General features: G+C 46.7%; 1 protein-coding gene across 1 annotated transcript in view; it reads left to right on the forward strand.

Annotated features, from left to right (window-relative positions):
* Positions 1-26,623, forward strand: part of GLA (galactosidase alpha) — a 128,173-nt gene that overhangs the window by 83,341 nt on the left and 18,209 nt on the right. Inside the window, exons 5-6 of the mRNA XM_078688398.1 lie at positions 20,613-20,774; positions 23,689-23,886. Coding sequence (XP_078544524.1) covers positions 20,613-20,774; positions 23,689-23,886 — 360 coding nt within the window. The remainder of the gene's footprint in view (positions 1-20,612; positions 20,775-23,688; positions 23,887-26,623) is intronic.

Here is a 26,623-nt window from a genome sequence, read left to right on the forward strand (position 1 = left end):
GGACATTGAGCAAGCCGACTCAACAGGAGCACAGTTCCTCGATGCTATGAAGGGACTTGTTCCTCTTTGGGGCCCGATGGCAAACAGCCGGGCCATCCGACATTTGACTCAGGCAGTTGAGACAACAATGAATATCACAGCTGGTATCTTTGCCAACAACACCGCCGAACTCCAAGCGGTCCGCTTGGTGGCCCTACAGAACCGCCTTGTCCTAGATGTGGTTCTTGCGGACCGTGGTGGAGCATGTCGCATTATTGGGTCCAGCTGCTGTACATACATACCGGACAACTCGCCCTCAGTGTACAAAGCCATCGAACATCTTCACAGACTCTCTTCGGAAGTTCACCAGGAACAGGAAGAATGGTCGCTCGGTGGTTGGTTCTGGAACACCGTTAAGAACTGGGGCTGGAGACTGTTCACCATTATCCTAATTCCTGTAGTAGTAATATGTGGCCTATGCTTAGGAATTCAATGTCTGCCACCCCTGTGTTCATTATGTGCAAACTGTATTTGCCCTAAGGCCGTGGACTTTGGAAACGAACGCATGGGAGCATTATATGATGCCGAGGTTGGGAATTTGATGAAGATTGACATTGAGTAGGCAAGTTGGCTAGATATGTTGAAAAGGGAGGACTGTTAAAAGTTAGATTGAGAATGTCAACATTATCGGCACCATCTTGCTCTCCTTGGGCCCATTCGTGCGCGTAAGCGGCAGCCATTTTGTACACCATGGCCTCCCTGCCCCTCGCCGATAGCCAGCGTCTCTCTCTCTCTCTCTCCCGACCTCGCAGGCAACCCCCCCGCGCGCTGACAACCCCCGCTCGCACATGCCTTGGGTCATAAACCCCTCTTCAGCGCAGCTCTGCCTCGGAACCCCATCCTGTTCCCAGCGCGACACCTCCCTTCATTCCTTTCATGGTCCCAGGCCCTTTGATACAAACCCCCTTTCCTGTGTGCCCGTTTGTCTTCCTCTTTCCCAGGCCGACACCTAGCTCTGCCGATACTGTTTATTGCCCCTCCCCTTACAGTAGAAAGCTTCCCTCATCAAAGGACCCCCGAGTTGATCAAGGTCCCCACCCTAAGAGATCCGATCAAACCCCCATATTCCGTGAATCGGCGGAATGTCCAGCTGCGCGATAATCATCACCTGTTGTGACCGGGGTGGGGACTTCAACTGTAAATGTGTGTGGGAACGGGCCTGTAGGGGAGATTCAGAGGATGTCCTTTCATACTTCAAAGCATTACAAGACTGTGTTAACCTGCAATAAAATTCATTTAACTGTGTATAAGAGGCCAGGCCTCTGAGATGCGGTTAGAGCACCTCGTGACGATACTTGCTATCCGAACTGATGTGTTCTCCTCCGGAGAAATGAAGAATAAAAACCCTTGTTTCCTGCCTTCCAGTCTCCAGCGCCTGCCTCTTCATTGATTAATATCTTGTGGGTTTAGGAGGCGACACCGCCGGGCAATACTTAAGGATCTTTTAATCTGATTGGTAGCCTGACCTTTAACAATTGGCGTCCCAAACGTGGGGCCCATCAGTGACTCATGGATCCAGTGGGAGAGGTCCTGACGACAGAGTGAACGACTGCAACGATCGGGAGCGCGCCTGTCCGATAGACCCTCGTCTGACAGCCGATCATCTGAACTTCACTGGTTCCGAACAGACCTCTCTCGAGTGATCTACGGTCCTGACTGGGAACCATCAGGAGTGCCGCGAGGAATACGAGGAAAAGAGGACGATCGGGCGCTGGATTCGGAAGACAAGAAACTGTCCATGCGGTCCGGGTAAGGTCGTGTAAACACGACGAATTGCGAAATAGTTATTTGAATTGTCCAGAAAATACTAGTATTACTCTTTGTTAATTTATTTGGAGATCCTCTGTCTGCAAACGGAGAAACAACAGGCTCTCCCTTTGTAAACAGTGGAGGATAGGTAATGCAACTGTCGTGTCTATCTTTCTCCCCCACTGATTAATTACTTGAAACTGAACTATTGTTCACAGACTGTCTTCTGGAGATTCTCTGTCTGCAAACAGGAAAGAGCCCCTCTCCCCCCCCCCCCCCCCTTTTTACAGATAGTGAAAGGGTAGGTAACGCAGACCTTTGCGAGCCTACTTATTCTCCCCACTGAATTGTTTTTTTATTTTTTTGATATTGGTTCATGAGGTATTCACTGCCTGCAAACAACGTAGAATAGAAATATTCTGTCCAGTCTTTGCACGCAGTGATAAGATAGGCAGTGCTGACTTTTTGTCCCTCGTTGCGAGCCGTCATGTCTGTCTTCTCCCCACTGATCGGTAGCCTGTTTAGCCCGGACCGCTTATTAGAGATGAACCATCCGGCTCCACCGGAAGGCACCCCTAATAAGGACATGTTCATGAAGCATGGATTGATCGCTATAGCCTATAACAAACTGTGGCATAAATATACGAAAAAGAATGGAGAAAGTCAGTGGCCACTGATAGGATCCTTCGATGATGACAAAATAAACGCGCTAGAAACAGCCCTAGGTAAAAATAGGACAACGCCCACTATGCTTGATAGTTTCGGCATGTGGCGCAAAGAAACTGAACAACATAAAAGGAAAATTGAGAGTAGGTTGGAAAAAGAGCTGCGAAAAGCAGCCCACCTAGCTGCTCAGAAGCTAGAAGGAGAGATGAAGGAAAGAGAGAAAGCCAAACAGAAACTAGAAATGGAAACATCAAGCCAGTGCCCGGTTAGAACGCCCTCCATGCTCTACCCTGATTTATCCTCTAGACAAAAACGAGCGAGCGATGATCTGCTGTTAGGCCCTCCGGCCATCTACATGCCCCCTCCATATGCCCCTTCCCAACCCTTAGCACAGCACCCACCACCCCCAGGTGCAAATGAGGGAAGTGCCACAGCTTCGGCCCCCATGGTCCCTGTGCCGGCCGAACCCCTTGTACCAAATACTCCGCAAACAACAACGTTGGGCGACCCTGAGACCCGAGGGGCCGGTTCCGCAAGAATAAACAGACTAAGGAAAGATGAGCGAACAGGGATCGATAAGATAGCAAGGACACTGGTAGAAAGGAAGGAAGGCGAAGAGTACATCACGGATATGTTTAAATCATATACAGGGAGTCACAGACGACACTTTACTGTACGACTGTGTTACCATGTCTTGAACGCATACGAGGACCGATATCGAGACCAAGGTCCCGAGAGCCTAGCGACTCTGTACCGGAAGGTCGATATCGGGGATGAGGGCGAGTGTGATGTGACGGACCTCCTTACGCGCACGCTTGAGGTTTTCCGCCACCTCACTGAACGAGAATCGGGAACTAAGCCCACGACATCCGTGGCGACCGAACCACAAACTGAGCAACCTAGCACCATGATGCCAATACGAGAGGCTGCCCCTTACTGGGTTCCTCCACGAGGTGCAGGGACTCACGATGATGCAAACCACCAAGATGCAAAAGGAAGAGTAGTGTACAACTGGGTCTACCAGCCATGGGACCGACAAGAGATTCTGACATTCCGAAAATCTCTGCCTGACCTACGTAAAAACCCCACTGCCTTCTATACTGAATTGGGTACAGCCCTAGGTTCAACGATTATGACCCTGGCTGACATCGACTTGTTTTTCGGGTTATGTCTACCAGCTGATGTGTGGAAGCAAATCCGGAAAGTCGACCACCTTCAGCTGCTCGGACATACCTGGACACAACTCGAGGAAATTGACAAACAACGGGGACCGGGACAAAAGCCTTTGAAATCCATTTTAGACCTCCCGGATAAAATCGTACAGAAATTAAAAACCCTGATTCCAGAAAAGAAAGTGGACTGGTCGATAGTAACGGCCTGTCGCCAGAAACCCCAGGAGGATGTATCGGAATACTTCTCCCGGTTCGAAACGGTGTTCTCCGATTACAGCGGCCAGGACATGACCACCGCAACCGGACACCATCTGTTTGTCCAGAATTATGTTAAGGGTCTGTCATCCGAGGTCTCCCAGAAACTGCAGGCTAGCGAGAGTAGTTGGGCAGCCTCCAAACCTACGGCTATCCTCCAGATGGCCCAATATTATGAACATCAGAAAAATGAAAACGATAGGGCAACCGAGAGAAAGAAGAAGGATTTGAAAGAAAGGGTGATGATAGCCCAGCTGCAAGGGGTGACTATAGGACGAGACCAATACCGGGGAAACTATCAGACGAACGCCCCTAAATCCCAAGACCGTACTTCGACTCCCCACAGTGGACGTACAGACATTAGAGAGGACCAGTGTGCTTTCTGTAAAGGGACTGGCCATTGGAAATCCCAGTGCCCAGTTCTTCTGGACATGGTCAGAAACAAAGACCCCAAGGACATAGCAAATGGGCCGAGAAATAAGGGACAACAGCGAGGGCCCCCAAATGACACGACTAACGACAGATCAGGTAGACCAAATACATTTGATCGACCCAGGCAGAACCAATACCAGCAATCGGACTATGATGACACCCACAACTTTGCATAGGACTGCCAAGGGCAAGGGAGGGATCCAGTCGAGCTCTATGTTGACCAGCAAGGCCCTTACGTCACTGCTAAGGTCCTGGGTACCAAGTCTCCATTTCTGGTAGACACTGGCGCAACACGTAGTGCGTTATCTAAACGACTGATTCCGGGGGCACCCTTGTCTGGCTCACTTATAACATCGACAGGTTTCGATGGAACGCCCTCCACTAACCCTTTGTCCGCCCCGATCCTCTTTGACGTAGAAAACAACACCACTGACACCACGTTTTTGCTTTCCTCCAATAGCCCTGACGCCATTATGGGACTTGACCTATTGAAACACTTCCGAGCGACGATTAGATGTTCTCAAGACGGAGTTCGAGTTTTTCTTTACGACAACCCTGTCCTGCTTAGACATTGCCCTCCCCGACGCATGTTTTCCATCACCGACACTGACACCTCCCTACTTGACACTCTGCCTCCATATCTATGGGCCAAGACTGATTCGGACGTAGGGCGCATGTTGATCGACCCAGTGCACATTACTGTCCGACCAGACGCAACTCTCCCAAAACTTCCACAATATCGGATATCGCCCGAAGGCGAGAAGGCATTGGTAAAAATTATTCAGTCGCTAGTCGACGCCGCAGTGGTGGAGGAAGTAGTTAGCAACGTTTGCAACAGCCCTATCTTGCCCATCATCAAGAAACAGGGAGAGGGAGATGAGAAAGCATACCGTTTTATCATTGACCTTCGAGAGATCAACAAAGTGGTGGTACCCCAGTACCCTGTGGTCTCGGACATCACCACCATCCTGACTTTGATTCCTTCTACTGCCACCACCTTCACTGTCATTGACCTCAAAAATGCATTCTTTTCCCTCCCCATCCACCCAGACAGCCGATACCTCTTCGGCTTCACCCTAAAAAACCGCTCATATAGGTTCTGCCGAGCACCCCAGGGCTACACAGAAAGCCCTAGCATCTACAGCCAGGCCCTCAAGAGACAACTAGATCAAGTCCAGTTACCCGACGGAGTGGTATTAGTACAATATGTCGATGACATCCTCTTAGCGGCCGACACCACTCCATTAGCAGTCACAGCCACCATTCAACTCCTGCACTTCCTTGCGGAAAATGGCCACAAGGTCTCCAAGAAGAAGTTGCAATTCTGCCAACCCCAGGTCACTTACCTAGGCCACCTTTTGTCCAAAGAAGGAAGAAAACTCACTCCTGATCGAATCCAAACCATTCTAGATACTCCTGTCCCTAAGACCCAGAAGCAGGTTCGCTCCCTATTAGGCCTCACCTCCTTCTGCCGACAGTGGTTACCAAACTTTAGCCTCGTTGTGAAACCACTGCTTTCTCTGCTAGGTAAAGACGTCCCTTTCCCACTCCCTTGGACCCCTGAGTGTCAAACCTCCTTCACGGAACTACGAGATGCCCTTTGTTCAGCCCCCGTCCTAGGTACCCCTGATTACAAAAAGCCCTTCTCCCTTTACACTCACGAAAGGGAGGGGTGCGCTTTATCTGTCCTGACCCAGGCCATTGGCCCTAAGCAACGACCGTGCGCTTACTTCTCTGCCACTCTTGACCCTGTAGCCAGAGCCTTGCCTGCCTGCCTTCGAGCCGTAGCTGCTGCTGCGATCTCTATCCGACAGAGTGAGGGGATCGTACTCTCGAATTCCCTCACGGTACTGGTACCCCATGCAGTCGACACCCTCCTGAACCAAACCAAGACGCAACATCTGACGAGTGCACGACTGACTGGATACGAACTGACTTTGCTTGCACCCCATATCGCCCTGAAAAGATGCACCACGTTGAACCCGGCAACTCTGTTACCCTTGCCAGAGAACGATCCCAACGTGCACCCTGTACATGACTGCGTGACTCTTACGGACGAACAGACTAGAAGTAGGGTTGACCTCAGAGACACGGCTTTCCCTGACCCTGACGGAGAGCTGTGGGTGGACGGTTCTTGCATCAAACTCCCCGATGGCACCACTTCCGCTGCCTATGCAGTCACCACGGCCCGAACTGTAGTTGAGACAGCCCGTATCACGCAACGATCTGCCCAGGCGGCGGAACTGATTGCCCTGACCCGAGCCTGCATCCTGGCAACAGGAACTACAGCGAACATTTACACCGACAGCCAGTATGCCTTTGGGGTGGTTCACCATTTTGGGCTCCTTTGGAGGGAAAGGGGATTCTTGACCTCACACGGCACCCCCATTTTGCACGGGGATCTAGTCTCCGCCTTGATCGAGGCCGTCCTTCTCCCCAACAAGCTTGCAGTCGTCAAATGCCAGGCACACAAAAAGGTGACAGACATCATTGGGCAGGGAAATGCGCTAGCCGACATCACTGCCCGAACGACAGCTGAAAATAGGACGACAACACATATGTACGTGACCAGGTCACAAACAGAAAAATGGACTGACGCTAGAGACACTATTAGGGACATTCAAACGGCTAGCACACAACACGAGTTGACTGAATGGACACGGTGGGATTACAAGACGATGAAGGCTGCTGGCGGACAAGAGACACAAACAAATGGTTGCTACCTGATTCATACCTGATTCCCATACTGGCTATGGCACACTCCCCTGCCCACATAGGATCAGCCCCCATGATTGAACTTGTCTCCAGAGTTTGGCACAATGATAAAATCACAGATTCCGCCAAACGCCTGGTCCAACAATGCTTGATATGCCTGCAACACAACCCCGGGAAAGGAACTGTAGTGCCCCGGGGAGGATTTGGGGTCCCAAACCACCCATTTGAGGTCCTGCAAATGGACTACATCCAGCTAGACAGGTGCCAAGGCCTGAAATATGTACTTGTCGTGGTGTGCGCCTTTAGCAAATGGGTGGAAGCATACCCAACCCGTGACAACACTGCTATGGCCACCGCAAAAGTACTGTTAAAGGAGTTTTTCCCCCGTTACGGCCTTTGTCGTATTTTATGGAGCGATAACGGCCCCCACTTCATAGCCGAAGTCATCCAGTTCATCTTAAAGGGGTTGGGCATCAAGCAGAAATTCCACGCAGTCTTCCACCCCCAGTCTGCTGGACTAGTTGAGCGACACAATGCCACTCTAAAGCTTAAACTGGCCAAGATAGTGGCTACCACGGGTCTGAAATGGCCAGACGCCCTCCCATTGGCATTGCTATCAATGCGCTCCACCCCCACCAGACATCACTTAACACCCTATGAAGTTGTTTTCGGTCGACCCATGAGTATCTGGTCTGCACCGAAACCAACTTCCATTCACGACGTCCCGGACGTCCTAATGTCTGATTATCTGTATAAATTGACTGAAACTCTGTCTGTCATTCATCAGCAGGTGCAGCAGGCCATCCCCGATGCTTCCAGGGGTCCGGGTCACGCCATCCAACCCGGGGATTTCGTGCTGATTCGAAACTTTCAGCGGACGAAAAGTTTGGAACCCCGGTGGACGGGCCCCTGGCAAGTGTTAATCACCACCCGGACGGCTCTTCGTGTGGAGGGGAAAAGGCATTGGCTGCACGCGCACCACTGTAAGAAGGTCTCCCCGACCCTGGCCACGGCAGAAAACATCGGCGACCAAGAAGAGCTCCTGAACAAGGACCGACCGTCACTAACCTGCTATCCTGATACCGAAGCACTTGAACTTTCTAAATTCTCTGATCCCACTGTGCCATCCAGAGAAGGGTATTTCCTGCGTCGAAAGGAGGGAGCTTCGGCTAAGTAGACCACAAACTAAGTTGAATCTCGAAACGGTGACCCAAAGCAATCAAGGGTTGCCTAGAGAGAGGCTAAACTAAGTCTGTGGTTCTGCCCACTACCGAGCACCTTGAAAATGAAGATGATGGAAGCGCCAGATAAGAAGATGATGGAAGCGCCAAATAAGAAGATGATGGGGACAACAGGAAATACCCACTACAGAAACCCAAGAACAGACAGACTCCACAGCTCAAAGACAATTGCACTCTTCATCGCAATCCTTTTTTGCTTTCTCCTCATGACCACGCTCAGGTGCATTTTCTTCCACGATCCAGCTCATGAGACATTCCTGACCACTGCTCAGCCTATCACCACGAAGGAACATTATCTGATTTCGCTCTCTCCCCAACTCAGAGAGAGGCGAAAGGAGTTTTGGAATAACTCTTTCGTACAGCTCCTTCACCAGCACAATCTCGCCACCAATGCCACCAACTGTTCGATCTGTGGGTTGCTACCCCACGCCACTGGACACTAGATACCCTTCATCCCCTCACCCTTCTCAGTTCATGGCTCCTGCCTTGCTTGGCTGATCCTCCTGCAAGAAAGCTATAAGGACAATGCCACCTCCAGCAAAACCGTAACGCCTTTCTCCCACGAGGTCCGGCGAAACAAAACAAAGACACCCTTCTGCCCACAGACCTCCAACGACTCCATCCACATGGACATCCCTGCTAAAGAACGAATTGAAATGCAGGTGTTCAACAATCCAACCAGACCCACCTTCTCCTACCTGCGGAAACGAACGGCTGCCACTCTGACTGTGGCCCTATCAGTCATCAACGTCACAGGCCACATGTGCATAGAAGGACATGGGACACAGCTGGTGGGCCGCAGCGCGTGCCGATTTACCCGAACTTTGGACACTGCGGATCCACCTTCCTTTGTATCGTCCCCAAACATGTATTTCGTCTGCGGCACAAAGGCCTACACCTGGCTCCCCAAAGGCTGGGGGGGGGGCACTTGTTTCATCTCCTTCGTCCTTCCTCCGACTTATGTGGCCCCAGCGAATCATCATAGGCAAAAACGAGCCAAGGACATTGAGCAAGCCGACTCAACAGGAGCACAGTTCCTCGATGCTATGAAGGGACTTGTTCCTCTTTGGGGCCCGATGGCAAACAGCCGGGCCATCCGACATTTGACTCAGGCAGTTGAGACAACAATGAATATCACAGCTGGTATCTTTGCCAACAACACCGCCGAACTCCAAGCGGTCCGCTTGGTGGCCCTACAGAACCGCCTTGTCCTAGATGTGGTTCTTGCGGACCGTGGTGGAGCATGTCGCATTATTGGGTCCAGCTGCTGTACATACATACCGGACAACTCGCCCTCAGTGTACAAAGCCATCGAACATCTTCAGACTCTCTTCGGAAGTTCACCAGGAACAGGAAGAATGGTCGCTCGGTGGTTGGTTCTGGAACACCGTTAAGAACTGGGGCTGGAGACTGTTCACCATTATCCTAATTCCTGTAGTAGTAATATGTGGCCTATGCTTAGGAATTCAATGTCTGCCACCCCTGTGTTCATTATGTGCAAACTGTATTTGCCCTAAGGCCGTGGACTTTGGAAACGAACGCATGGGAGCATTATATGATGCCGAGGTTGGGAATTTGATGAAGATTGACATTGAGTAGGCAAGTTGGCTAGATATGTTGAAAAGGGAGGACTGTTAAAAGTTAGATTGAGAATGTAAACATTATCGGCACCATCTTGCTCTCCTTGGGCCCATTCGTGCGCGTAAGCGGCAGCCATTTTGTACACCATGGCCTCCCTGCCCCTCGCCGATAGCCAGCGTCTCTCTCCCGACCTCGCAGGCAACCCCCCCGCGCGCTGACAACCCCCGCTCGCACATGCCTTGGGTCATAAACCCCTCTTCAGCGCGGCTCTGCCTCGGAACCCCATCCTGTTCCCAGCGCGACACCTCCCTTCATTCCTTTCATGGTCCCAGGCCCTTTGATACAAACCCCCTTTCCTGTGTGCCCGTTTGTCTTCCTCTTTCCCAGGCCGACACCTAGCTCTGCCGATACTGTTTATTGCCCCTCCCCTTACAGTAGAAAGCTTCCCTCATCAAAGGACCCCCGAGTTGATCAAGGTCCCCACCCTAAGAGATCCGATCAAACCCCCATATTCCGTGAATCGGCGGAATGTCCAGCTGCGCGATAATCATCACCTGTTGTGACCGGGGTGGGGACTTCAACTGTAAATGTGTGTGGGAACGGGCCTGTAGGGGAGATTCAGAGGATGTCCTTTCATACTTCAAAGCATTACAAGACTGTGTTAACCTGCAATAAAATTCATTTAACTGTGTATAAGAGGCCAGGCCTCTGAGATGCGGTTAGAGCACCTCGTGACGATACTTGCTGTCCGAACTGATGTGTTCTCCTCCGGAGAAATGAAGAATAAAAACCCTTGTTTCCTGCCTTCCAGTCTCCAGCGCCTGCCTCTTCATTGATTAATATCTTGTGGGTTTAGGAGGCGACACCGCCGGGCAAAACTTAAGGATCTTTTAATCTGATTGGTAGCCTGACCTTTAACAGACGGAGTGAAGCTCATTGTGCTAAGCTGTCCAACAATTATAGGGGTGCCTGAGTGAGCAGGGTCTCATCGTATTCACTTGATCACAGAGTTCCATGGGATATCGTCGTTTAATCCAAGGAGGTGGGTCCCAAGCCTATAGACCCACCGATGTTCTTTTTCAAAAAGACGGTGATTGTTATTGCCACTACTCACATGTTCAATAATTGTCCATTGCATGTCATTTGTTGTGTGGTTGAGTTCGAAGTGTTTGCTCATTTTGGTTGTGGTTTTTTTTCATCTGATATTTGATCGATGTTCACAGATTCAGTTTTTTTTTTTTTTTGTTTGTTTTTTATCCTCATATTGCGATTTTTTTTTTTAATGTTTTTTTGGTAATACCAAGGTTCAGCCTCTGCATTTACTGTACCAGCACTGCCCCTCGATGCGAGAGTATGGGGGGAGTTTCCCAGCCATCGGATTTTGCAGAGGGGTCTCCTTTGAAGCCAACACATAAATAACTTTCTGTTTTTTCGTTAGCGGGAGGGAGATAGCCACCTTGACTATTCGATGAAAATTATATTCATCCACAGAAGTTTCCATCGCTTAATCATAGGATCGTTGTTCCATCTCGGCCATTAGTTAATAGGGTTAAAGTGGTTTTCCCATATTTCCCAGAAGTTATTTCTATTGGTTTGCTTTCCCCTTCTGTCTAGTTTATTTATTTTCATGACTGAATTCATCCATTCACCAACCGTGGGAGGTGATGGGCCTACCCACTTAATACATATCTCCCTTCTTGCAAGGAGTATCAAAACAAAAACCAGATTTTCTTGCACTTTTGTTAGCTTACCCGCTCCTATATTTTTGTCAATCCCAAACAAAACCAGGATGGTACATACAGTTAGTTGCTGATGTAGGATCGAGCTTAAGATCTTACCCACTTCAGACCAGAACTCATCGAGGGATGGGCAGTCTTTAAAGATGTGAATATCATCTGCCCTCTCCTCTCCACATTTCGGGCATTTCCTTGTTTGTGCGCCTTTAAATTTGGACAGTTTTTTTGGGGGTCCAATAGGCCCTATGAATTGTAAAGAGATGATTTCTCTTTAAAGCTGCTGATTTTAGTGTGTCCCAGCATTTCTCAATTGACTTTAGCCACACTTCCTCAAGAACTGGAGTTTGTAGGTCCCTCCCCCAGATTGATTCTGCAATCTGAGCATCTTCATCTCCTGAGTACCCAGTACCATCTGGCTATCTCTTTCTTTATGGGTAGAACTTTCTTCATTTCTCTCTCCAGTTCTTCGGTATCCTTTTCATGTTTTGTGAGTTTTTGCCCAGCTGGCTAGCTGGTAATATTTAAATTTGGAAACTGGGAAATTAGTGGTTGCTTGGAGATCTTCCCAAGATATAAATGTTGATCTCTTCAGAATTTGGCCCCAATGTTCTATGTTGTCTATTTTCAGGGATTTGCCAGGCTATCTTTGAGGCATTCTGGGGTGCCTGGGGAGTCCCAGATAGGAGCCATGGGGCTATAATACGAAATGTTTAGAGTTCCTCTGATCTGGACCCATAGTCTGGCCGCATCTTTTAGGATCTTAAGCCTTATTTTTTTTTAATATTTTGGGTGTCCAAATTTATATAGAAAATGGTCAGCTTTCCTGGTCATTGCTTGGAGATATTCGGGATAGTAGTGATGAACCCCCATCATTGGTCTCATGTTTTTGAAGAAAAAAGCTCTGTAGTATTCCCACAGTTCAGGGCTCGCTATCCCTCCTTGTATTTTCCTTCTGATTTATTTCCACGATATTCTGGTTCCTTTGGAAGCCCAAATAAAACTTGAGATTTCTCCCTGTAATTTCTTCAGTGACTTTTTTTTTAATTCTAGAGGTATTGTGTTGGAACAGGTATGTATATTTCGGAAGAATAGACCTTTTTATGATGATTGATCTGCCTATGAGGCTTAAGGGGAGGGTAGTCCAAATCTTTAGGAGCTTTCTTACTTCGCCTGCCTCTCTGTTTAGGTTTATCTGCGGGATTTTTTCCAAGTCAAGGACTGCTGTGATTCCTAAGTATTTAATTTCCTTCTTGATGTTTGGGTTGGTGAGGTTTGTGTTCCAGGTCATAATCTCTGTTTTTGAGTGGTTAACCAAATAGCCTGAAATTTTCCCAAAATTCTCAAGAATGATTTTGATTTCGGGTATGGAGGACTTGTAATCGTTGGTAAAAATCATTAAATCATCCGCATATAGGGCCACTTTTTTGGACCACCCCTGGTGTTTGAATGGAAGTATTTTTTCGTTTTCCCTTGCAAACTTGCTAATGGCTCGATATACAAATTGAATAGTAATGGCGAGAGGGGGCAACCTTGCCTTGTGCCTCTTTAGATTCTTATGTTGTTGGTTAAATCTCCATTCACCAAAATTTTGGATCTTGGGGTCCTATAGATCTCTTTCACCATATGCCGAAAGGAATCCCCCAGGTTATTTCTTATCATTACCTCATTTAGGAAGACCCAGTTCACCCTGTCAAACGCCTTTGTGGCGTCAAAGATGAGAATTGTAAGTGGAGTTTTTTCGAAGGAAGCAACGTCTATTGCCCCAAATAATTCATGAGTTAGGTCATGAATCTGCCTTCCTTTGATGAAGCCTTTCTAGTCAGAGTGAACTAGCTGGGTCATCACATTCCCCAGCCTTTTTGCCATGATTTTTGTGCAGATCTTGTAATCGCAGTTGAGTAGTGATATCGGCCGGTATGATTCACATGTCGGCCTTTTTCCGGGTTTTAGAATTATAGTTATAATGGCATCATTCCAAGAGTCTGGGATCTTTTCGTGTTTATACACCTGATTGAGTAGGTCTGTTATTTGTGGAGATAGAGTTTCTCTGAGTGCCATATATAGCTTGTTTGGAAGAGCATCCGGGCCCGCAGCCTTCCCTCTTTTCAGCCCCTTTATTGCATCTTCTACCTCCTCTCTAGAAATTTCTTCATTTAGGGCTTTTTTCTCTTCCTCTGTTAGGGATAGGGTGGGTAGAGTATTCAGATAGCATTCTATTTGCTCTTCTGACGAATTTATATCTTCAGAGTATAACTCAGCGAAAAATTTCATGAATTCCTGCCTTATAACCGTATCTTCGGATGATGGTGGTGACTGGCTATCTTGTTGAATACTTACTACCTTATTCCTGGATAGGTCTGACTTTAGTTTCCAGGCCAGTAGTTTCCCACAACCTTCCCCATACTCGTGGTTTGCTAGTTTGCTTGCTTCCCATTTCGTCCTCACTCTTTCTTCTAGAATGTCAGCAAGGCATTATTTTTGTCTTTGCCTTTCCTTCTCCATCTCCTCCCTTGTAACTATGCTTTGTTCAACCAGTATTTGTCCATCCATAAGAGTTATAGAATTCTCCAACTCCTTTATTTTGTTTTCTTGTCTTTGATCGAAATGCTTCTAGGCTTAATAGTTTCCCTCTAATTACTGCCTTATAGGTATCCCATGAAATTTGTCTTGTTGTGCCTATCCTATTGTTTTCAAAGAAAGATTCTGTTTCCAATTTGAGCTCTTGTATGCAGTGCTGGTCTAACAGGATAGCCCTTTCGATTGTCAGTCTATTTTGCGTTTTAATTTCCGTCCTTTGCATCGTAAGCCGGACTGCAGAATGGTCTGACAGATGAGCAGGGAGATGTTTTAGTGTTGTTATATCTTTTGTGAGGCTTCTATCAATTAGAAAGTAATCCATTCTGGACCTATGTCCAAGTTTCTTGTTATGTAGTGTAAAAGGTTGTCTTTTATCCCCTTTTATTTTCCATATATCTACTAGGTCTAAGTCTCTCCTGTAGTTTCCGAGCCACTCTCTCATATTTGGAAGATTTTTGTGTCTTCCCGGGGGCGATCTGTCAACTTTAGGGTCCATAATTAGGTTGAAGTCGCCACCTAATATTATTGGGGAGGTAGCTGACAGCAAGTGAGTATATAGATGCTGTAGTGGCCCTGAGTCATCTATGTTCGGGCCATAGTATCCTACTATTGTATAAGGGTTATTTCCAATTCTTGCTCTAGCGATTGCCCATCTGCCTTTATTGTCTACTTCAGAATATTCAAGTTTGATTTTAAGTGTTTTCTTGAACATAATAGCTATTCCTTTTATATTACATTCCTGATTTGTGCACACATTGAAGTCCACCCACCCTACATTTTTCATTATCTGGGTCCATTCTTCTTTTAGGAGGTGGGTTTCTTGTAATATGATCACCTCACTGTCTGAAGCCCTTAAGTACTCTAAAATCCTATTTCTTCTGTTTTTCACCCTTAACCCTTTTTGCATTCCATGAAAGTATACTAAACTTTCTACTAAATGACCCCATCTTTTACTTGAGTATTGCGTGCTGGCGATCATTATGATTTGATTGGCTGAAACCTTGATTTCCCTGTTTTTCTGAGACATTGAGGAATTTTTTTTGATTTTTTTTTTTTTTCCCCCTAGTTTGCTCCCCACCCGTGTTCTGTTTAATATATTTTGTTTTTATTTTGTGTACATCCTGTTTACCCTCCCTGGGGAAGCCTCCTTCTTCTTTTATTAGGGCTATTCTCTTTGCCCCTTTCAGGCTCTTTGACTCCTCTATTTTTGCTTGCGCCTAGATTTTGTTCAGTCTACCTTATCCGCGATACATTTTTCGAAAGCTTCTAATGGTTCGCGAGATTTTCAGACCTGATGTTGTCTCGGGCCATCTCAAGAAATTCTTTAACCTCCTCAGGATCTCGTATATTCCGCATTTTATTCCTCCACATGATTCTGAGTGATGGGGGGAAACTTCATTTGCACTGTGGCTCCTAGGGACTTTATTTCAGTCATGAATTGGCCCAGTTCCCACTGCCGTTCTTGTGAGGCTTTAGACATATCTGACCTTATTCTAAAACCAGTTGTCCTTACTGAAAATTCCTTTTTTCAACGCGTCGCCAAGAATTCTCTCCTTTGGATTTTCCTGGATGTTTTCCTCTCTTTGGCTCTTCCGAATGGGTCTCGATGAACCCTTTGTATGTCTTCTTCTAAACATTCTTTACTTGCCCATGGGAAGTGCTCTGCAATGAGTGTAATTACAAAACTTTTAATATCGGATCCTTCTTGATTTTCCGGGACATTCAGAATCCTTATATTGTTTTTCCTGGCCTGATTTTCTAATTATTCGAGTTTCTCACTTATGTTTTTTCCATCTTGCCTTAGGGTTCTAATCTCTCTTTGATGTTTACCCTCTTACTGAGGGCTCCCACCTCTTCTTCCACTGCCGTTACTCTGTCCCCAAGTGCATTTAGTTTGCAGTCTAATGCTTCACATGCATCCTGTATTTTTCCTTCATTGGCCTCTGAAACCGCGAATTTGTCTCATTTCATTTAACATTCTCTCCATGAACTTCTCCATAGGGTTAACCTGATACTTGGGGCCGGTTAAGGATATTTCTGCTTCATCTTCCAGTACTTCCCTTTCACTGTTCAATGGTTGTGCTTTCTCTATTCCTGCTTGATCTGCCCGGTCGGCTTCCTCCATATCTGCCGATTCTATATCCTTATGATTCGCAAGATCTTTCACGAGGTTTTTCCTTTTGTCTTGCGCCTCTGGACTTGGATCTAGTATTCCTGAGGTCGTGAAGGGGGTACCCTTTGATTCTAGCAGTGCAGGTTGCTCTTTCTGAATCTTACAGGGCGGGTTGGTAACTTGCTGCACGAGGTGTTGAACTTTAAAGAAAGTTTTCAGGGACGGTGTAATTTTTGTCTTTGGGACCCCCTGAACCTTTTCCTCTGTGTTTGCTCTTTACGCTCGGGATTTAGGAGTAGGTCGTACCTTTTTGGGCTTCTTACCAGACTTTTTTGGGGTTACGCCCTTATTTGTTGGGGGAACGAAATCTTGTTTGAGATACTGTCTGCCCCTTAGGTTATAACAAGATTTTGCATAGCTGTTCTGTTCTCTTTGCGAATCCACTGTTCGATCTATTTGAGGTTCTATACCTTTTCTCGGTTCCTGCTGGTTGTACAGGCTTTGAGGTATGGTTACTATGTCACAGACCTTTTCCTCCCTACCATCAACCTCCTCTCTGGGTGTATCGGAGACCGGGTCAGCGAAGGCACTAAATCCTTTAAGAGCCCCCTTTCTACCCCCCCACTCAATACTTTGTTCATGGACCGATAATTGTTATAACTTTGAGGGGCCTCTCGTTTGCTTAGGTCTTTCTTCTATGGGCTCTTTCTCTTGTTCAGGGACACCATAATAAATTACTTCTTTTGCGTTTTGCAGAAGGTGTATGTCATTGACTGCTGGGTTGCTTACCTCCACAGTCTTGAGTTTCTTCTTGTAGGTGCGTTGACGCTTGTGCCAGCTATCGTCATCCTCCTCCTGGTTTTCGCGGATCACCGAGCAATCCAGTGAGCACCCCGCTTGCTCGGGCTTTCCCCAGCGAGCTCCACCACTCTCGCCCCGGAAGTGAAAGCAGAGTCTCCCGGCAAGGCTCCGGAGGATCTTCCTTGCTTGAACTGCGGCTGCCCACGTTCCGCAGCACAGTCTAGCCGCGTCTCGCGTCTTCGCTGCTTCCCGGTTCTGAAGCAACCAGAAGTCCTCGTTGTCCTCCGCAAGGTAATCTTTCATTACTTTTCATCCGTTTTACTTCATTTCCCAAGAGATGCTGTTAGATGTAGCGGTGGTTTTTTGCGACGCTGTAAATTACGTTTTAAGGCGCTTTTCCGAGCATGTTATGCCTGTGAGTCAGGAGCCTCCGACCGGACGTGTTATCCGGCCGCCATCTTCCCCCAGACTCTCCAGATTCTCTGTTTTACCCTTCTGCTGGTCATGCCTACGTAGCGCAGTTCGCAGGGGCACGTGATAAGGTATATCACGTTTTGCGTGTTGCAGTTAGTGTGATCTTTCTGCATCCACGTATTGTCAGGCTCGAGGTCTAATGTTTTTGAGTGTATCGTCAGGTGGCAGACGCTGCAGTCAGAGCATGGGTAATGGCCAACCACTTTTGGTAGGCCCATGGTGTCAGTGACTGATCTTACTGTCTCTGTGGCTTTTGGTTTTGGTCGTGTGTGGACCAGGGCATCCTTTAGGCTGTGTCCTTTCTTAAAGGAGAAGAGCGGTTTCTCCCAAGTTTTGTTAGTACTGGACAGTATTCTCCAGTTTTTAATAATTGATTTCTTCACAAAATTTGACAATTTGACATTGTGCTGTGTGTAGTTACACATGTCAATGGAATGTCTTTTGTATTGCTGACCCTGTCCTCAAGGAGCGCTTCCCTTGGCTGGTTACGCGCTCTTTTATAGCCCTTATTCAGGATTGCATTTGGGTAGCAAATCAGTCTTGACCAGGTGCCTCATGGGAACAGTCCAGACCAAACTGCCAAGCCATGTCTTCCCTGGACCGGAATCAAGCATCCTAGGACCGGTTTCTGGCTATCAGCCGTCTTCAGCCAGGATAGCTTAACTCCAGTGGCTTAGTGAGCACGGGACCCACACCTGGGCATACCCTTCCCACATAGGGTGAACAGCTAAACACACAAGACGATAGACGGAATGTTGCACAATGGCAAAATTCACCCCAGTCACAGATCTGGGTTTAATCCATCATTATTTACCGACGGACTGGCTTCAAGCCTTGTGGCTCCTGCCACAAGCTGATGTTGGTGACTGACCCACATCTAGTGTGCATCTGGTGCCTGGTGCACGACCCAAAGTCATGCTCCGACTGTCAGGCCATGGCCCTGAAGTCTTTGCGGGAGTGGTCCTGAAAGCTACTGGAGGCCTGGCAGTTGGCTCTGCGCCACTCTAGGTCCCGGTCGAGAGGGAGGTCACGGGACCAGTCGGGAAACCACCACCACCACCACTGCTCCTCGTCAAAGTCTTCAGGTAAGTCCAAACACAAGAAGGCGAATAAGCACCGTCTCTCTGCGCCTTCTTCCCGTCCGTCTGCTGACTAGATGCAGAGCCTGCTGGGTTGGCTCTGAGCTGCCCTCCCTTTCTGGGAGACAGAGCGTCCCCTACTCAACTTCCTACATTTTTCTGGAAGTAACGTGTTAGTCCGTCTCTAACGCAACACGTGCTCCTGTAAAGCAATTTGATACTTTTTTTTTTTTTTTGCAGAGTTTTATATAGCGCGAACTAGACCCTAACCGAATCAGGTATCGGAGCGCTTTACATAGCACCAGTTACGTTACATGAGGACGGACACACATTCATTTTAGGCACGGGGAGATTAGGCACGGGGAGATTACGTGATTTGCCCAGAATCACAGGAGGTTTTTTGGCGTCGTTACCGAGACTCGAACCCAGATCCCCAGGTCCGAGGTCGAGCGCCCTAGCCATTAGGCCAACTCTCTCCCCCTTCAAGTCGCGTTCACACTATATAAAACAAAATAAATTTGCACCAAATTCTATCAAAGCGGGGATGTGTACAGCTAATAACCAGCTATTGATGGAAGTTAGAAGCATGATCTATTTATTATGACAAAGTATGACCACGGCAGTATGCCTAACTTGTTTATTGTGAAAAGTATATTTTGAAGTCAATAAGCCTTTAAGTGTGGCTTTTTAATTCCGTGCTTATGATTGAAGGCATGTATTAGTTCGGGTGTTGTGTATTGGCATAGTATGCTACGGTTTTGCTGTTGGTTACACCCTGTGACAAATCCGAAGTATAGAATATTTGCATTTTGCAAACCCATGTTATTTTAGGAAGGTTTAATGCTGTTTTGCCACCTTTGATTTTATGTATATTTGTAACTTTATACTGGAAGGCTGACTTATGTGAATATTTGTGCTGAATTCAGTAGGCCACCTCCACATCAGTGCACGATCAGCAGCTGAGCCCCACGTCCGCACCAACGCAGCCCCCATCTCAGCAGAAATTCAGCATCTCTGCACAGCACCATCGAAACATCAGCACAGCATCACCTCCGCATCAGTGCACCACCACCACCACCACCTCAGTCTGACTAGAAGACCTTTTTTAATGTTCATTCTTTATTTAATAGGGGCATTCAGTTCTACTTGCTGTCTTGGTTGTATACAAGGTAGCAACAATGCTTCTAACACTTTGTTATTATAATTTATCAACATGCTGCACAGCAGCCACCGTGCTCTACAACACAGCTTTAAGATATTGGTGGCAAAGTCAATAGCTCTGGCTAAACACTTATAAGGTCCTAAAGGCGAGACCTACTGGCTATACCAATGCTTATTCTTGGGTTGTATCCTATTGCATTCCCAAAGCTGTCATCTTAACCTCTGCCTGGTTATTATCCTTTAGTATTTGCTTAGCGGCCCCTTGCTCTTTCGTTGCAATGTTGTACCCCAATGAGTGACTGCAGTAGCCAAAGCAGCCCAAATCTAGAGCAGTGTTGACTTTATCAACCTATTAAGATAGCAGAATTCGTAAAAGAGGGGAAAAAAAATTTCAAAACCTGTGAAACACGAGCACTCCGTGTATAATTCAACTGTCAAGTGGTATATTTGACCACTGTAAGATGGTAAAACCCAATTGTTAGGCTGGTTTACAAAATATGCCAGTTCAGCAGTAAGAAATAACTTAGATTTTTATGAAGCGTGTATTCTGGTCAGTGGCAAAAAGCAGCTGCAGGGTCCGAATACAGTGTAGCAAACTAGCAACCATACTAGTCTATGCAGAGTAATTTTCTTTAGACCTAATGCATATCTCAAGGGGTTTACTTCACTTGCAGCATACCCAAATGAATTACACCACAGCACAGTTACATATATCAAAACTGTTGACCTGCTTTTTGAAGTGCATGTTCATGATTGTTTTACTTGTTCACTTTTTGTGGACCAGCCGGCATGATGAAGTTTACTTTTGCATTTCATTACAGCCCAATTACACAGAGATCCGAAAGTATTGTAATCACTGGAGAAACTCAGGAGATATCAGTGACTCCTGGGACAGCGTGAAGAGCATTTTGGACTGGTCAGCAGGGCACCAGGATATGATTGTTGAGGCTGCGGGACCAGGAGGCTGGAATGATCCTGATATGGTATGAACATGCACTATTCTAAGAGGCTGAAATTAGTTTCTACATATTGGTCTGTTAAACTTGAAAATCGCTGAGTGTTATGTTATATAGGCTTATATAGAGCACGGCTGCCCCAGCCAAGGGTCATCCCGGCGCTTGCTGTTCGTACCCGGGGGGGGGCTGCTGTGGATGGAAACTGCAGATGTTGATGGTGTTTGTTAGAGTACATGTTACATCAGCAAGCATTTTGCTCTTTAACCCCATTTTCTTGTGGCTTTTCTTAGCATTAGAGGGAGGACTGTTGGTTGTCCGTTTTGGACCCAACCATCTGTAAATTGGTCTTAACCCTGCTCCCCATGGGACCAGCACGAACTGCAAGGCCCTCTCTGTACCGGAAAAATCCTCTGTGTTGCTATAGTTACCCTAAATGGGGAGTATGCCCTGCCGTGGGTTCCATGCACGCTATGCCACTGGATGCAAGGCCGCCTGGTTAATGCGGAGTGATACCCTGAAACCGGTCCCAGGATGCTTGTTTTCTGGTCCAGGGAGGGCCTGGCAGTTCAGGCTGGACTGTTCCCATGGGGAGCAGGGTCAAGACAGATTTGCATATGGCTGGGTGTAAACTGGGATGGATTGTGTGCAAATCAACCATGGATTTAACCCAGATCTGTGACTGGAGGTCAATTTTTGACCATATTTAGCATTCTGTCCATCTTTGTGTTGCTTTCATCTAGAGCTACCACATCTCCAAGCCTAGCACACATCTGAAACCCTTACCTGGAAAACTCTCAGCATGAAGCTCCGCCCCTGCAAGTTCTGTATATTCCTATATTGACCTGTGCACTGCTCCCTAGGATTACATTGACCCTGGAAATGAAAAATCTAGCACCTATTACTTGGATATTGAAACGTCTTTGGTCTTCTCACCCCAAGAATTACTACCACATGGTTTCCCTTGTGTTCTGCTTGGAACTGTCTCATTTAGTTAACCTGCACAAAGCAAATAATAGCTGTAGTGTCTACTCAGTGCAACATTACAGAATTAAGTGTTTAACTTGGATACAAAATCACACAGTAACTAACACTTACTTTTCTCTATTTAAGGATGCTTGTCGACACGTACTTTAGAGCAGTCTTGACATTGGGACCTGCTAACATTGGAGTCAAATACGCGACGGAGTCCTGTTATTTGTAGTGCTATGGTTTTGTAGCCCTGAAACTCATAGAAAACCGCAGTACCTACTCAGCACTACGGACCCCCACAGCTACAAAAGCTTTGTAACTGTGTACCCTAGTTCACATTATTTTCTCGATAGGTCTTCTACCCTGTTTCAGTCTCTGGTTGGTCGTTGTAAACTGAAACTAACCTGACAGCTAATCTGTCTCCACTAAGGAAGCTAAGGTTGGCAGCCTTAGCATGGAGAAGCGTGGCTCAGTGGTTAGAGGCGGCAGACCCGGAAGCTGAGATCGACCGTGGACCAGGGTTCGATTCCCCGCCTCGGCGGGGTCTCGGGCTAAAAAAAAAAAAAAAAATTCCACGGACTCGACAATTCTCGCTCCGGTGCCTACTCGAATCACGGGGTCACACTCTGCAACTCTGGGCAATAGCTTGCTTAATCTCCACTACGGCCCCTCGCGGCGGGATGCCTGGCTTTCACCTTGTGGACACCCTGCCGGGGTTTCTTACAGGGGAATACCAGGACGGGTTCCCTAAGCAAGCGCCAGGATGCCCTTTGGGTGACAGGTTTGCGCTATATAAGTACACCTACATTTACATTTACATTTTACATACATTTACATTTACAGCCTTGGACATGTTCAGGTCTGTCAGAGGGCGTTTCCGTCACAGCACTTCAGGTAATGTCAGTGCTGGGACCAGTGATGCAAGAAGAGATGATCCTTTTTTTTTTTAGTGACCTGAAAGGCTAACCATTAGCATTCCCAACTTTTATACCACTTGTGGGATTGATTGTTGAAACAGAGCAGTTTGTATTTAAGGATTTGTTATGACTTCATCATTGAAGTCCTTTTCCCAATTTGTAGTTAAAGCAGTTTTTCTAAGCGCTTCGACTAGCATGTGCCAGACCATATTGATTCTTTTACAGAAATCAAAAGAATAAGGTTAGCAACGCCTCCCTATTATATTTTCTTGTGGAGAAAAAATCACGTAGAGGTGCTAACTCCATTTGGTTTTATCCTGCTGAAAAGCACGATTGTGCACTATGCTCACGCATGTTTGGTCACTCGGACGGTAATGCCTGAACACTGAACTCACACATTGCTGATCCACGGTACTGCATTTAGCCAAACTCAACCAGGCAATATGGGATTTCCCTCCTGAGCTTGTGCTAGCCCCTTTTTTTATTGCAGTGGAACTTAAGGCAATGTTCGTTTTTAGGACTTCGAAAAATTGTCCCCAATTAAACTGTGCCTATGCCCTTGAGTAACCTCTGCTAGTTTTATTTACCTATTGCTGCACCAGACGTTACCATTTTTTAACATGGTTTCCTTATTGGATTGTTTTCTAGAGGCTTTTTAAAACGATTGTAACATTTTTATGAACATGTTTTTGACAGATCTGAGGACTATTTTTAATATTGGGTATAGCTTTCAACGGATATGACTAAATCAAGACGTCAATTTAACTTGAAAGTGTGTGTTTGTGTGTATTAGTGTTCACACATATACAGCCAGTTTTTACTGGTGTCCTTCAGTTTCTCTACATGCAGAGTAAAATCTGACACCAAATCCAACTATTTCATTTTTAGAATGTCAAAACATTTCGGATCTGTGCATTGCTGCTTAATAAAGCAAATACTATTGACACTGATGGTTCGCTTATCTTAAAATAAAGATCATACTGAAGTAGCCTTTTAACTGTATGCCAGATTTTGAAGTCTTCTCTGCCTTTTTTCTCTTTATTTACTGGTTTTAGCTGGTGATTGGAAACTTTGGATTGAGCTGGGACCAGCAAATAACACATATGTCCCTTTGGGCCATCATGGCGGCACCACTACTCATGTCGAATGACCTCCGAATGATAGACCCTAGGTCTAAGGCACTGCTGCAGAACAAAGATGTAATCGCCATCAATCAGGATCCAATGGGTGTTCAGGGACGGCGATTGTTTAAGGTAATTGGTTTTATGTGATTGAATTTTGTTCTGTTGAACCTGAAAAGGTTGTTCTAACTGGAATTGGTATCCATTTTTTTTTAAACTTTTAGTTTCTATTTTTGAATGTGTGTATCAAGGGTTATATTACGCTGAGAGGAGGTCTGCCACTCTTTCACAAGGATGATGTCATCAGTGATGTCACTGACCATGTCATGAATTATGTAATATGTGACATCCTCATCAGTGGATTGCGGGTGCGCGAGATATAGTTAGTACAACTAACTATATCGGAGGAATTTCAATGGTTTTGTATGAGTGAAATGTCCAGCCAACTAGAACACCCCTAAAATCTACAGTTTTTCTGTGAATTTCTAAGGTTTTTTTAAGTGCTAATTCATAACTATCAGGCCTGAAACCTATTTTTTTTTTTCAGTGAATATAGTGTGTGTGTGTGTGTGTGTGTGTATATATAATATATATTTTTCTTTTCTAAATTGGTCTAGAGTGTCCTGTTGAGGGTCTCATTTATTGACTGTTTTCCGTAAATGAGATTAACACTACTCTGACTAAACTGCTCACCCATTAAAAGGAGCATTTGGAATAATTGATTTAAGCCCTGTAAGTCATAAGAGTGGTCTGGACTTTCTACATAGTGTACATCCTTTTGGTACACTACATAAACAGCCAGCTGCTTACAGTTGTCAAGAGCGATATCTTGGACACACACTCACTCACTCTTTGGCTTTCAGAATAAGGATATCATTCAGTTTGCTCCAGCCTCTGGCATGTCGAATGTAAACCACCTAATTAAAGGTAGTGCCTCCCATTTCTTGAAGACCTAGGTTTCATTCTCCCATTACTGCTTAAGTAGTCCCTCATCCTACCTTCCTCCCCTCTCCCTCAATCACTGAGTGAGGAAGGGGTGGCATCCATGAAGGTCATTGCTTGCTCAACATCCCATAATCTCCGCCTCCTCTCCTTTTATCCCTTCCTTTTCTGGTAGAAAAAATATATAGTGAAAAAGGCATATGTTGCATACAGTTATTTGCGATCGGTTTCTGGGGGTCTCTTTCGGGACTTGAGTTGTATGGGACCAAAGTACCACCAGCAGTTACTTGTTAAATGCCATTGACGTCCTGGTGCAGAGGTGCTGGTCTGGTTGGTAGCTGTGTGATGTATGCCAGTGGAACGAAGGGGGCCATCAGGATGTAGATGACGACTTTAAGACCAGTCCGAGGTGCCAATGGAGGGAGAGGGAGAGTCACAGAGTCACAGTCACAAAGTCACAGAAATCCTGGGGACAAGGGCGCAACTGGTTTATCGTTACCCAGGCTAGGGCACTCTGGGGCAGTGGCAAGGTCAGCAGAGCTTGGTGCGCCCTAGGGCCTTGCAGTCGTTGGTCTCACTGGTTGAGGGGGCAAAATCGGGACCACTGGGCCACTCAAAGTGGGTCTCTGCGGTGTTGATTCCCTTGAGGGCTGCTCGGTCTTGGTGTAGTGGGAGCCTAGATTGCACACTCATGGGCTCTGTTTGCTGCAAGAGGTCTGGTACCCTGTGTATTGGTAATGTGTGGCTCTGGCTGGTCCTGGTGTCCTCTCACTTCGTGGGAGGACAGATCTGACCTTCAGAAGGACAGGTAACTCTTCCCGTGGGGGGGGGGGAGGGGGAAGGGGGTTGCTGCATCAGTCGGGCTGGGGAGCAGCTACACAGAAAACCTGCCTCTGCTTTTTCGGTGCCTGTGGACTTCAGGGGAGTAACTCCTCTCTACTCCAAGGGAGATAGCTGGAAAGTTGCAAAGAGCTGGGTATTTGCAAAGGGCTGGCAATTTTGTGGGGTTCTTGGAAGCTGGTCAGCTGCAGGATGAGTCGCTGGTCAAGTTTGTCTGGACGGGTGCAGGCAGGGTTTGGTGCCAAATGTCTACAGCAGTTTCCGCTTTTTCCTCACAGCTTTGTATCCTCCTGTTTGGTCCATCGAATTTGAGTTCCAGGTGTCTGGTACTCCTAAATACTCCATTTAGGGGTGTTAAGGGGAGTGACGGGTAGTAGCCAATGGGCTGCTTACCTGTGGAGAGTATACACGCTCTATACAACCACTTCCTATGGAGCCAGAGAGCCTAGTTCTGCCAAATCTAAGCTGGTGGAATTCTAAAAGCTGTGTTTATATCCGGTAGCCCACCTTAGGAGTAGTACTAGCCTAAGAGGGGAACACTCCTCATCAGCTAATATTTCAACCTTTTCGGGGTGCCAAATGGGGCAGGGAGTGGCATTTACTCTTAGGATGCTTTATCAAAGCCAGCAGAGGGCTTTTGAAGCCCACTAGCTTAAAAAGCTGATCACTTAGCTGTCCTCATTTGAGGGGATAACACTTCTGGCCAGAGCAGGGTTTCTCCCCATCCCGCCTCACCTGCAAGGGGGTAGTAACCTGTCTTGGGTGGCAGGCTGGTCTACACCAGTCGGCCAGCACACTAGTAATCAGTAGGTTTTCTGGGTGTATAGATTATTAAATCAGTCACTGGAATCAGTGTAGGTTTATTAATGCGAGCTGTTTGATACCGACCCCCTCTATTTTCAGTTTACCGATCATGCAGCTAGGGAACTTGTGATCACCAGTGTACAATTCAGTTTTTCAAAATTGCTTCCTGGTTCTCTTGTTCTCTCCGATTTAACGGTTAAATTGAATGTGTCACTGGTATTCAAAGAGCACCTTTTGAAGTTTCAACTTTAATTGCCCAAGGTTTCCAGGGTCTCTAACTAAT

This window comes from Lissotriton helveticus, chromosome 4_1 (genome assembly GCF_964261635.1).
Source record: "Lissotriton helveticus chromosome 4_1, aLisHel1.1, whole genome shotgun sequence".
NCBI classification, from domain to species: domain Eukaryota; kingdom Metazoa; phylum Chordata; class Amphibia; order Caudata; family Salamandridae; genus Lissotriton; species Lissotriton helveticus.